At 42.1% G+C, this 13,807-nt stretch overlaps 2 protein-coding genes across 2 annotated transcripts in view; both read left to right on the plus strand.

Moving 5' to 3' along the window:
- LOC119488524 (desmoglein-2-like) overlaps positions 1–12,840 on the plus strand; it is a 28,359-nt gene extending 15,519 nt beyond the window's left edge. The window contains exon 15 of the mRNA XM_037770259.1: positions 11,888–12,840. The gene's annotated coding sequence lies outside the window, so the exon portion shown is untranslated. The remainder of the gene's footprint in view (positions 1–11,887) is intronic.
- LOC119488305 (desmoglein-2-like) lies at positions 2,236–12,840 on the plus strand. The gene is made up of 14 exons (XM_037769848.1): positions 2,236–2,456; positions 3,184–3,306; positions 3,460–3,615; positions 3,840–3,981; positions 5,124–5,284; positions 6,610–6,744; positions 6,958–7,143; positions 7,567–7,636; positions 7,757–7,991; positions 9,047–9,189; positions 9,697–9,918; positions 10,045–10,287; positions 10,950–11,080; positions 11,417–12,840. The coding sequence occupies exons 1-14, from the start codon at positions 2,412–2,414 to the stop codon at positions 11,621–11,623; spliced, it is 2,199 nt and encodes a 732-aa protein (XP_037625776.1). The 5' UTR covers positions 2,236–2,411; the 3' UTR covers positions 11,624–12,840.
- Positions 12,841–13,807: the final 967 nt, after the last annotated feature.

Genomic DNA, 13,807 nt, shown 5'->3' on the forward strand with positions numbered 1-13,807 from the left:
GATAGAGGCTGGGTGTTTTGTTTACATGCCTAATAGCATCAGGCTTAAGTGTGGCTTTGCGTACTGGCTAAGACTAACAATTCATTCAGCATCTGATTTTTGGGTGTGCCAGCTGCCTCTTGCTGCCTCTCATGCTGGTCTTGCGTGTGTGAGTTTTCACGTTTTCGCCACTTGTAGGTTACCTTCCCTGATGAGGGAGGGGAGGGATTATTTTGAAAAAGGATGTGTCTGTGCTTGCTCTTGTTTGCTGCCATAAGAGCTGAGTTGTACTTTGGAGTAGATCATGATTGTTATTTTTGGTGACACTCCAAGTGTTCTGTCCAGTTACTACAGTGGATCAGCACTATTAAATCTGTAACTCATACCTCATCATATCTAACAGTGAGCACTGTTGTTCTCTGCTGGGGTCATATCTGGGTCTCTTTAGAGTCCTAAAACCCAGAAATTAGTTAGCATTTTAGCACTTCCTGTTCCCTCACCTGGAGGTCAACAGCTTTTAGTTAGATGGCTGAAGGAAGGTCTGTGGTTAACACAAGCTGAAGAGATTTTAACGTTTTGTTCTACGACATAAAATACGTCAGGAAATATCTCACTCAGGACTTTTGAAACCTTTATGTGTCTTAAAAAGGCTAAATGAGACAACTAAACGTCATCACGCCGACTTGTCTTCCTTTACAGCCTCGTTGTGTATATTCACACTCCGTGGTGTCGTTCGTTTATAGCCTAACATTAGCTTTTTACTTCTGCTGATTGCATTCACACTTTAAAATTCATAAAGTGTTATTTTGCTGAATAAAACGTGTAAATATCATAAACGTGTGTTTGCCACAGAGTTTACTTTCTGCAATAATCCAAAACCCAATGGAACAATCCCATTGGCTGTTAGTGGAGGGAACCAGGGCGATGCTACAGAAATACGTCATCCCTGCGGGGATGCGGACATGGCAAAATACTGTTAAAATCTGCCTCCAATAAGTATTCCTACTAATCCCAGGCTGCTCTTACATGCTCTATCTTGTATAGGCCTATCTGACCCATGAATCACACATTGTGATTTTAACTAGCAGGTAGCTTAGAGACTTTTCAAAAAATGCAAGGCCACCTGCATTGTCAATACATTTCTTTGGTTCCTCCCCTAATACCTCTACTACTACCACTTCTACTACTACTACTCTAATACCTCACAGTAATGTAACAGCTCTGAGTTCTAACTAAAAGTTCATAAAGAGTTTAAGAGGAGACACTACATGTAAACGGGGTAATAACCATAACAATTAGATATCACCATAAAACTTGACCAGTTGATTCTTTGATATTAAGACGATTATTTTTTTGTATTTTTGAAAATGTTATGTTTAAATGTGCAAATGAGGCATTATCTAATTAAATGAAATGTGAACATTGAATAAAGCCAGGTTAAACATTCTTGTTTCATTTTGTTGACATATTAGAGTCAAATACAAATCGCTCCTTGGACTGCTTCCATAGTATCTGTGTACGTACGTGTGTACAAACCAAAATCAACATGACCTGCGCTCTCACATTATTCTACAGATGTTTGCTTCCATAGTTGTTTTGTTTCTCTTTGTGGTTGTTTTGTGTCTCTTTGTAGTTGCTTTGTAGTTACTTTGTGTCTCTTTGTGGTTGTTTTGTGTCTCTTTGAAGTTGTTTTGTGTCTCTTTGTGGTTGCTCTGTGTCTCTTTGTAGTTACTTTGTGTCTCTTTGTGGTTGTTCTGTGTCTCTTTGAGGTTGTTTTGTCTCTTTGTAGATACTTTGTGTCTCTTTGTAGTAATGTTTTGTCTTTGTAATTGTTTTATGTCTCTTTGTAGTTGTTTTTTGTGTCTTTGTAGTCATTTTGTAGTTGCTTTGTGTCTGTTTTTAGTTTTGTCGTGTCTCTCAAACTCTTCTTTCCTAATAATAATAATAATAATAATAATAATAATAATAATAATAATAAATAAAATAAGAAAACATATTCTAATGTGCATTATTCTTTTTTTATCTGAAGATCATTTGCTATGTATATTTATATTATATATATTGTTATATATTTATTATATATATTTGACACATGTTAAAGGAAATGTAAATCATGGGGGCAGAAATGTTGCTGCATAACAGGAATGACCCAGAAGTAATATAGGCTACTCTCTATCTCTCTCTCTCTTTCTCTCTCTCTCACACACACACACACACACACACACACACACACACACGCACTCACACACCCTCCATCCTGAGGGTCTGTGGGTGTGTGTGTGTGTGTGTGTGTGTGTGGTGGAGCACTCCTCCTCCTCATTCATAAGCCTCCTCCTCGCCTCCATCAGCTCACAGTCTGTCGGGAACTCTTACCGGCACCACCAGGACTCTACCGGTTCACTTGATACAGATAACAGGACTTCTCTCCAGTCATGACTCGGGTTCCTCCTCCCGTCTTTGTGTTGCTGCTATGTGCGGTGAGTAACCTACCTGTGGAGTTTCCTACTGTGTTTTAGAAACTCTCTTGTTTAGTTAACTCTGTATGTGGTTTAGATAGGTCTCGACTCTACTTCACTGTTGTTATAAACCTTTAGCCTAGTTATCTGCCTGGAGCCAGAGGACTCTGTAAGTTTCAACAACTGACAAAGAATCCGCGTTCAGAAACAAGTAGTTCCAGTACGATCACCTGTCCACACCACTGCTCCTCTTCTTCTGAAACACATTTACATCTCAGGCTAATGATCTTGTCTATGTTGACAAATACCTGGCTGCCATAACAACAGACAGGTGTGTTGAGTTTCACAAGTTAAAGACATCACTTCACTTCTCATTCAACATCATCTGAGAGCTTGATTACATGGGTTAGTGTACTTCTAATCATCAGCCTTAATAAAACAAGGCCTAGTAACCAGAAATCCATCTGTGGTCAGTGTGTTTAGGGATGAATCATAAAAAACTAAAAACTACGATTACGAATCAGAACTAATCAGAAGTATTATGTGGTGCAGTTCAGATACCAGACTAGGTTATCATGTTGTTGCTTGATCCTTTTTGTACCCAGATCTAGAAAAAAAGATTTATACGTGTAAAAAGTTACATACAGTACCTTTAAGTGATATGCAGCTGATTTTACCTACATACACGTATGGATTCATCTGTTAAGTGAGGGTTCACTGTGAAGTCATTACATCTATTGTGTTGCAGGCTGTTGTTGTGGTGATTATTAAGTCTGGAGACAATCTGGTAAGAAAAAGAAGAGAAATGTGTTTCTTTCCAAGGGCAATATTCGAAAATGTGGACTACACTAAACAGGAGTCTGTTGCCAGGGTGAGTCACTGATTAATTATACCCACTAACTGTGGAACAATCAGACAAAGATGGGATTATCTGACCACAGACATGCATGGACCTGCAGGGCTCATGTGCTTTTCTGGTGCAAATGTCTTGAAGCTTTTTTTCTTCTTCTGCTTTGTGTTTCAGATTCGGTTAGATTTTGAACCTGACTCAAATATTGACTACTCTCTGGAAGGTATTGGTGCAAATCAATATCCCTTCCACGTGTTTGTAGTAGACCGTAAAACTGGATTAATTATGGTGACCAAAATACTCGACAGGGAGGAAATCGATACGTACAATGTGAGTGGCACATGACAGTTTCTGTTCTATTTATTGTACTTTTTTGACTGGGATGTCACTTTTCCCTTCATAAGCTGCAGTAATTGGTGCTTTTCGTGTCACATATTGAGATATTTGGTAGCTACTTGCTACGCATTAACGTCACAGGCTATTTATGTTTGCGAGTGTACGTGCTAAAACAAGATGATAAAGACAACAACATTTAAGAAATGCTTCTGTTTCAGCTGTCTGGCGTTGCTAAGTTCACTGATGGCAGAGAGGCAGAGACAAAGATTTACATACGAATCAAGGTCGTCGATAAGAACGACAACGCACCAGTGTTTGGAGTCATAAAGCCCGGGGAGGTGAAGGAGCTCAGTGCTGCAGGTTAGTGTTTCCTCTTTTGTGGACAAATCACACGAATTCCCATCCTGATATGTGACGGCAAAGTAATCCCACTGGACCTCATATCAATAAAACAAAAGGATTGTGGTTTTGTATCTGCAACATTATATATTTTGTTACCTCTTTCTACTAAGCTGCTTAAGGTCATACTGTAAAATATACTGTAGTTCCAAGAGGGGTTGGTTGTAGATGCTACAACTAAATCAGGGAGTGCATCTTTATCTAGCTTAATACTAAACTGCTTGTAAAGGTTCATAATGTGTGTTAAGAGCTTTATAAACAGCTTGAACTGCTATTACAAAGGTACATAGCAACTAGCAGCTCTGGTAAACATTTTGACATCATTTGGGTTTTCAACCGTGGAAGTCATCATTCAGTATCAACATTAATGAGGGCCTATTATGCTTTTGTTCTTTTTCCTCTTTCCTTTAGTGTGTTACATAATTTTTTGTGCGTGTAAAAGTTCTGCAAAGTTACAAAGCCTAAAGTCCAGGCCAAAGGGAGCTACTCTCCCCCACAGAAACACTGCTCCTGAACTGCCTGAAATGCTTTGTTTGAAGTCCCGCCTTTTCTTCTGTAACGTGGTGATGTCATCAAGTAACACTTTCGCATGACAGCTAGTTTGGCACGCCCTCGAAGCTAGTTAGAGCTGAGCTGGAGCAGAGTCTGAAGAGTTTGGTTCCGTTGACCAATCACAACAGTGGGCCAGCTGAGCAATCAGAGCAGACTGGGCCATTTGAGCTCAAACAGAGCGTTTCTGATAGAGGGTGAAAAGATAAATAAATAGATAGATAAATAGATAGATAGATAGATAGATAGATAGATAGATAGATAGTAACTTTATTGATCCCGAGGGGAATTCAAGAGGAGCTGCAGACCATTCGGGAGAAGTAAAATAAAGCGTTTTTGAATATTAAAGCATGTAAACATATTCTAGCAGAAACCCAAAATACAAGTATGCACCTGGAAATAAGCATATGTCCTCTTTAATGAACTCAGTTTGTCTGTTCCACATCAACATTTATTGCTCTCAGTTTGCTATCATCAGAGCACACCAGACTGAAGACAGTAGAATTTACCGACATTAAATTTAATGACTGTTTCATTTAATGCTGTTTTTACAGGAACTTCAGTTATGAAAATAACTGCAACTGATGCTGATGAACCAGGGAATGTGAACTCTCAGATCGCCTATTCCATCGTTGATCAGAACCCACCTGGTGACATGTTCACCATTCGCAATGATGGGTCCATCTACGTCAAAGATTCTGCCCTGGACAGAGAGGTACAGTATGTACTGCATCGAAATGGCCAGTGCCAATTCCAGAGAACTGAAATTCTGCACTCCATCAGCTGATCAATGTCAATTGCTAATCCAATCACCAATCACATTCATTCAAGAATGACATGTTGGTAACAACGGGGTGGAGTCCATGCCTTATGTCAATTTACTTCTTTCCATTCTTACCCTCATGACTTTTATTATTGCTAATTCTACCAACATAACACAGTGACCTATACATAGTTAATATTGGACAACATTTCCATCCATCCTCTTCCTCTTATCGCGGAGGCAGCAGGCTTAGCAGGGTATTCAAGACGTCCCTTTCCCCAGCAATGTTTTCCAGCTCTTCTTGGGGGACCCCGTGGCGTTCCCAGGCCAGACCAGATGTATAATCTCTCCTGTTCTGGGTCTACCCCGGGGCCTCTTACCATTTGGACGTACCCAGAAAACCTCTAAAGGGAGGCGTCCAAGAGGATCCTGATCAGATGTTGAACCACCTCAGCTGGCTCCTCTTGATGCGAAGGAGCAGCGGCTCTACTCCGAGCTCCTTCCGGATGTCTTGGCTCCTCACCCTATCTTTAAGATGAAGTTATACTTTCTGGGTCCGCTAGGGTCCCCGTGATGTAAATTTCATCATCGGAGGGCGTGCACATAAGCTTTGTGTGGACGTCTGCGTACCGCCAATATGTTGTGACGTAATAGTCATGCGGACAAGTCCGGACAAGTCCACGCGGTACTGTGGTGATCTACTGCGCATGTGTGGAACACGTCCTCCAAGTGTACAATATAAACAGAACTACTATGCGTCTGTGGTGTCTGCAGCTGTCCGTGTACGCGTTCATTTGGGAGTATAATGGTACGTGTCCACAGGGGTGTTTTTGGACTCAACGGATCGCTTCGCCTCCCAGCATTGGACGCTTGATGGGCCGCCACTAGACACTCGCCACCTGATTGGACGAACACCATTCCCTCGTGGGCTGCCGCTCCCAGCTTTTAAATCGGAACCAACACGGCGGCTTGTTTGGAAACCTTTTTCTGATATATTACGAAAATAGTTCGCCGAAATGTGTTTCTGAAAACGTTTTATGAGAAATAATCCTGCAGTTGATGAATCTGTCTTTATTTTATATTAACAGTTAGTTTAAAGGTTTGGAGGGAGTTACACCTGTAATGTGCATGCCTCACATGTTTTCTGTAGTGCTTAAAAGTACTATACAATCTGTAGCTTCATCATTTGCCATCCTATTAGATTATTTTGGGAATTTGACTGAAACATACAGCAAAGTTCTGAGTCCCTGCTCTAACTCTTCCCATTCTAATTTCAGAAAGCAGATAAGTACACTCTGACAGTGAAAGGTCAAGACTTAAACGGCGAACCAGGGGGAATGAGTGGAACCAGCACTGTCACCATTAATGTACGAGATGTGAATGACAACCTTCCCACTCTGGAAAAAGAGCAGGTAAATTTCTTTCTCACACTCTTCAGTATTGACATGTGATACTGTAGAAGAAATGGTTTCCATGAGGGGTTGAACGGTCTCCGTGTTTTCTTTTAAGGAAAATGTTGACATGCTTATGTCACAGATCAAAAATTAAAGTCAAAGAAATGCTAATCAACAAATGAACAGAAATGAACCCTGTTACTTTGATCTCATACTGGGTTGTACTTGCAGTATGAGGGCAGCATTGAGGAGAACACACAGAACGTGGAGGTGATGAGGATCAAAGCAGAGGACCTGGACCTGAAGGACACAGACAACTGGAAAGCTGTGTTTGACATTGTCAAAGGCAACGAGGCTGGGTACTTCAGCATCCATACAGACCCCAAGACCAACGAGGGCGTCCTAATGCTCGACAAGGTACTGCACTTTCACTTTGGATGAATCATATGGGTTAGTATCCCAGTCTTTTGTGGGATAAATGTGGTAAGTGGTATGTTTTGTGGAAATGCATTGTATAGGCCTGTGTTAGACAGGGGCATTCTGGGATTTTACATACTTGCAGGGGTGCAGTCTTAAAATGGCAAGTCAAAGGGTCGACACCAACCCAAGGCCCCCTTCTGAGGTCTCATTTGGGCTCATTTGTAATCTAAAAATAACACAGTACATTTTGTTGATGATGTGAAGAACCAGTGAAAATGGCTCATCAATGGCACACAGCCTTATCATTATGGATGGATATAAAACACGTCTGCATTTCAGTCCTCATTTTATTGAATTGTCTGAGCCTGTATTGACAAATACACACAAACAGCAAAACTTTGTGCTTGTGTCATTTCACAGGCTGTGGACTATGAGGATGTGAAGGACCTTGACCTAGGACTAGCTGTGAGGAACATGGCTCCACCATATGATGGATCTGCGATAAATGCTGGAGCTGGTATAGGTTTCGGAGGGGGGGCAGGTGGAGCAGGTGGAGCTGGTGGAGCAGGTGGGGAAGGTGGGGCAGAGGGAGCAGGGGGGGCAGGGGGACCAGGGGGACCAACTGGTGCTGGTGGGGGAAGTGGGACAACAACATGGCTAGGTGGGACCACATATAAAACATATCCACTTAAAATCAATGTGAAGAACCAGCCGGAGGGGCCAAGTTTTGACCCCAAAGTCAAAGCTATTCCCATCTCAGAAGGAAGCAGCTACACCATTAAGGATGTTATTGTCCAATACCAGGCAACAGATGAAGACACTGGGAAACCAGCTGAGAATGTCAGGTCAGTGCTATACATGAAAGCCTCTGCAGTTAAAACTTCAATGTCAGCTTAAAGTGGAAGTGAATTGGTCATCATGTTCAGCTGGTTTACTAAATAGATTTCCACTCTAATGAACAATTATATAACAAACATGACAGATATCAGCATTTAAAAGAAAAAAGAAGACCCGTCTCATCTTTCGTGGCAAGAGCGCAGCCATGTTGCAGTACCCTAGTCTGTGACGTCACCAGGTTGGTTGGCTCGGCTGAGTTACACAGATACAACGGTAGACACAGTAAAAGACGGAGACTGAGGAGACACGGAACAGAAGAAAACAAAAGAGGGGACACTATTGTATTGTTCCTGGATGAGATGAGTCTCACAATGTAGAAACCAAACAGTTCATTTCATAAACTGTCGCTGAAACGGAGATCAGTAACGTTACTGTCTGCAGCGCTGGCTAGTGAGAGTGAAGGCACTCTGCAGCTGGCTGTCTCTCAATCTTTCGTCCTCTCCCCTCTCTGATCACCTGTCTCTGTCTCCCCATCTCCTGCGGAGAGAGGACGGGAGATGGGGAGACAGTCAGCTGGCCTGTCGGAGGACTCTTTCAGTGCCACTAGCCAGCGCTGCAGTAACGTTACTGATCTCCGTTTCAGGTTCAGTTTATGAAACGGACTGTTTTGTCCTTGGTTTTAACATTGTAAAACTATAAAACTTATCTTTACATCCAGGAACAATACAATAGTGTCCCCTCTTTTGTCTTCTTCTGTCCTGTGTCTCCTCAGTCTCTGTCTTTTACTGTCTCTACTGATGTATCTGTGTAACTCAGCCGAGCCAACCAACCCGGTTGATGTCACTGACTACAGTACTGCTACATGGCGGCGCTCTTGCCACGAAAGATGAAACAAGGCTTCTTCTTTTCTTTTAAATGCTGCCATTTGTCATGTTTGTTACACAATTGTTCATTATAGTGGAAATCTATTTAGTAAAGCAGCTTAACTTGGTTGAATGCTTCACTTCCACTTTAATTGTCAACACTCCATGGTAATAACTGACGCAGCTTGTTTCTGCTTTAGGTATGCCAAGAACTCCGACCCTGACAACTGGCTGATCATCGACCCAAAGACAGCTGAGATCAGACTGAACAAGATGCCTGATAGAGAATCCCCATTCCTGGTCAATGGGACATATTTAGCTAAAGTACTCTGCATTACAGAAGGTACACGTTTCCAACATGTTTCTACTCCAGCTTCAGATGTTTTACATGTAATACTAGTTAGTATTCTTAGTGAAATGTAGCTGCGGGACGGTATGGAACATCAAGCTTTTTGCTAATCATACAGCCTTACCAATTGTGGAGCTGAAATGTAAAGTTTGCTCAGAGGATGGCTTTAGAGGAAATGTCGTTAAAGAAGAACACCACCTAAATGAAGGATTCCAATATGTTATCTCCATGGCCTAGGAAAGTTCAGTCAATATGTGTGAACCTGAGCTCTGAGTTTACCCAGCTGCATACCAGTAGGATTAGGATACATCCTCTGCTACGTCAGTACATTGGCTCTTTCTGGTAAAGAAATATAGACTGTGCAATCAATCCAGCAGTCTAATTCACACAAAGAAAAACCACCCGTTGTCCCCCAGCAGGACGAGTGAAGCGAAGAATGGAAATACAAACAAACGAAAAGCTGAATGATGATCTGTTTTTTTCTGTTTTTTTCCAACACAGACATGCCCTCTAAAACAGCGACCGGCACAGTAGCCATCCAGTTGGAAGATTTTAATGACAACTGCCCCACCCTGACCAGTACCTTCCAGGCTATGTGTACCACCGCTGATAGTGTTATCGTGAATGCTAAAGATGATGATTACTACCCTAACGGGCCTCCGTTTCACTTTGCCGTCAAACCAGAGGGCACTCAGGGCAAATGGCACGTGGAGCATTTAAATGGTGAGGAGGAAACTGCCAAATATTCAAAAGTTGTGTAAATAGTATATAAGAGATATAAAAACATGCAAATAGAAGTTAGAAATGGTTCTTGCCACACTATTCATAATTTTGTCCTGTTGCTTGCAGACACTGCAGCTATCCTGAGGGCCCAAGGGCCCGTGTGGCCTAGTTCATATGAGGTGGAGTTTATGGTAACGGACCAGCAGGGACTGTTCTGTCCAGAACCACAGAAAGTGACGGTCCAAGTATGCACCTGTGAGGAAGGGGTGGTGTGTGGAAAACGAGGGGCCCAAGGTCAGAACGACAAAGGAGTATCGTTAGGACCTGGAGGCATCGGACTGCTATTCCTGGGCCTGCTGCTGTTACTACGTAAGTAGGATGTCATGCTCATTCTGATGAAGGGTTGTGTGTTCAAGACAATTCCCAGGCAGGTTGAGTTTAGTTGAAAAGGCCCAAAATATGTGTGTGAATAGCCACATATATGTCGGCTGATAAAAGCCAATAATGCCTGCAGAGTTGCACAAGCCATGAACAGTATATGGCCTTTTAATTAATAGGGTATTGTTCTTAGCTGTAACCCCACGAGACAAAAACAGAAGTGTGACATAAAGGGAATTCCTGGGACATTAAAACCATCTACATTGTCTTGACTGGAGATTTTGAGCCCCTGAAAACGTGGCTTCAAGTATGAAGTATTTATCCATAACATAGTAAAGTCTCTAACAGCCACAGTTTTGTTGAAGGTAAATTTAGGATCCCTTTACTTTTAGATGTGATCATGGGTCTGTCCAGCAGATAGCAGTAGACAAATCTGTGGCCAGACTGTGAGACAAGTGAAGCGAATAACAACATGCAACTTACACTAGTGTTGGTCATAAAGAACGACATGGTTGCCTTTCATAAAAGAAAACATAACCGCACTGCCAGGTCAACTGTACCTGCACCCTCTTTTCTGAAGGACCCCTGCAGTCCCGACACCACATTTTAGGAGTCATTAAGTTTGACTAAAACTTGTTGTTGTTGTTTTACAGTCTTTCTTCTGTTGCTGCTCTTCTGCCTATGTGGCGGGGCTGGTGGTCTGCCAGGGTGGTTTACTAAAATGCCTTTCGTGACCAAATCACACCTCATTAACTACCACACCGAGGGTCAGGGAGAGAACACGGTAAGACCAACATATTTACCCTTTAAACACACGACCTTCAGTGTTGACGACAGGTTTATTGGCATACATTCTGTCCACTTGCTATTGAGATAATATCTGATGCAAAGCTGCATTGAGTTATTTTTGATTCCAGACAGCAGAATAGCAGAATAACTGTTGACTCATTTGGACCATTGGCCTTTTATAGGCGGTGCCGTTGCTGAACATGCACCTTTTCGTGACACCTCTACATTCATTAAATTAAAACAGAGTTTGCATCATGAATGCCAATAAACTTGACTGCTCAGTCAACAAAAAAAGATAACCTTGGTGGTTTTCCTTTTTCTCTTTCAACAGAAGGTGCTCAGCGATAACGAGAACCTTGGCGTGAAGGACGGTCTTTTGGTTTATGACTACGAGGGCCAGGGCTCCCTCGCTGGGTCAGTGGGCTGCTGCAGCCTCCTGGAATCTGACAGCGACCTGCGGTTCCTCGATGACCTCGGGACGAAGTTCAAGACCAGACTGGACCTGCCCAAGGCATGGTTGTACAAGGGCGGACAATGATGTCCAGCGGACAAGCCCAGGGCCCGCACATGATGCTGGTGGAGAGGAGCGGAATCCAGGGCGGCGGTGCCAACCTGGTCCACACTGGCAACCTCTCTGGCTCCCAGACCATGATGGTGGTGGAGGGCATGGTCCCAGCAGGGTCAATGAAAGGGCTGAATGGAAGCCAGATTGGTGTCGTGCAGGGGGGCAATGAGAGATTGTCAGGACAAGAGAGGACCTTTCCAGTGATGCCAATCAGATTGTTCCTCTGGCCTGGTCCAGGTGGTGATGGGATGCTTGTGGGACTCAACTAATGCAAGACTGCTAATGGAGAGAGGGAAGGATCCCCATAATCCCTCTTTTAAATTTGACAGTACAGTTTTCAACAAAGTTAACAATATATATCACCAGTCATTGCTCCACTTGTTACAGTACTATCTTTAACTCTGTTCAATTTTGAAAACACACTCTCTCTCTCTGTCTCTCTCTCTCTCTGGTACCTGATTGTTGTACACTGGCAATATTTGTTTATATTATGTTTATTTCTTGTTTATATCTTATATTGTATTGGTATTCTTACTTTATTCTGACATTTTGAACTATTCTATTGTTATTTTTGCTGCCTATTTGCACCAACAAAGCAAAGCAAATTCCTAGTGTATACCTGATACACCTGGAATAGACAAGATTCTGATTCTGATTCTGATTCTTTAACTAGACATCACCAATCATTGCTCCACCTGTTAGAGTACCATCTTTAACGAGATATAACCAGCCATTGCTCCACCTGTTACAGTACCATCTTTAACTCTGTTCAATTTTGAATACACAAACATACGTAAAATGCTAAATGATAAAAAAAATATCAGCCACCCACCCAGTACCACCCACCACCCTCCCAGTACTACATCACCACCCTCCCAGTACCATAATTAACCAGTAATCATAAATACTTCTTCTTCACCGTCTGTGATAACTGAGCTCAACTGAAGGCCATGAGATGTGGCTGACAGGTCTGGAAGAAATCTAGGAAGTGGACCTTGAGTTATTAAGCTCAAAATGTGGCATATCTAACCAGTTGAAACTGTTTAAACAGTTGATCAATCTAAAACCAACTGTAAGGATGTAACCGAGTGTAATCACATCATTAAATAGGATTAAAGCTACAGTATGTTGTGTTAACAGAAGTTATAATTGTTGACAAATATTTCAGTGAATAAATGCGCTTATATCTGCTGTTATGAACCATTTATTAAGTGTTCATATGCTGCTTATAAATGCTTCAGACAGTAGAGAGTTATGATGTCTAAGGGATTTTAGATGTTTCTGAAGAAAAACCACACGGGTGACATCATCAGCATGCAGACATGCAGGGAGGGTCACTGAAGGCCATAGTAGTTTCTCAGTAAACATTATGTTACATTACGTGTCGAGGCAGCTTACTCTGTCTGTCTGTTTTCCCTTTGTGTGTGAGTGATTGCTCATTCATTTCAATTTCCTGTAAAACCAGTTTTCAGCCTGAGGACACTGAATAGATTCACTCCACCCCTGTAACCTGCAGTCCACTCCCTCCTTGGACAACACACAGCGGCACACCTCAACTCTGCTGTTTCTCAGCTTTTTTCCCATATATTTGATCATCATTTTGGGGCACTTGGACTATCTTCAAGAAATTGATGTGACAGTGTAAAAATCTACCGGCGATTACTCAACTCCCTTTCAGTTTTATCGTTCAGCTTTTCCAGTTGATTGCAGTTCCTCAGATGGTTGATGTGGCTCTGAGAAAAAACTTTTGAGAAGTAAAACAGAATTTCTTTGGAAATCTATGAGTCATAACACCGACACCATCAAAATTAAATATCTCTCTTCATATGCCAAATTGCCAATGGCACCAAAAGTCCCAAAACAGAGACTGACTGACACCAATAACATTCTCATGCTCTGGCTTCATGACTCATAGACACACCTGGATTCAAGTGAAAACAGCACCACGCCCTGCCTGCCTGTTGATGTCAACTAACAGCCCTCCTTTTGTTTTGTTGCAAAAACTCAATGTCAAAGAAAAACACCGTAACACTTACTGTTAAACTGAATGTCTTCCTTCCTGTGGAACTCGGTAATATTTTAATGTCTGTATATACGAATGTTTCAAACTGTTGTCCTTGGACCTCGGGGGCTTAAAAACAGCTTTGTACTCTTGTC

Source organism: Sebastes umbrosus, chromosome 5 (genome assembly GCF_015220745.1).
Source record: "Sebastes umbrosus isolate fSebUmb1 chromosome 5, fSebUmb1.pri, whole genome shotgun sequence".
In the NCBI taxonomy this organism is placed as follows: domain Eukaryota; kingdom Metazoa; phylum Chordata; class Actinopteri; order Perciformes; family Sebastidae; genus Sebastes; species Sebastes umbrosus.

Excerpts from the sequence above, each read along its gene's own strand:
- LOC119488305 (XM_037769848.1), top strand. The coding sequence starts at position 2,412 with ATGACTCGGGTTCCTCCTCCCGTCTTTGTGTTGCTGCTATGTGCG. Across the intron at positions 3,307-3,459 it reads AACAGGAGTCTGTTGCCAGG|ATTCGGTTAGATTTTGAACC; the intron begins GTGAGTCACTGA and ends TTTGTGTTTCAG. Across the intron at positions 3,616-3,839 it reads AGGAAATCGATACGTACAAT|CTGTCTGGCGTTGCTAAGTT; the intron begins GTGAGTGGCACA and ends CTTCTGTTTCAG.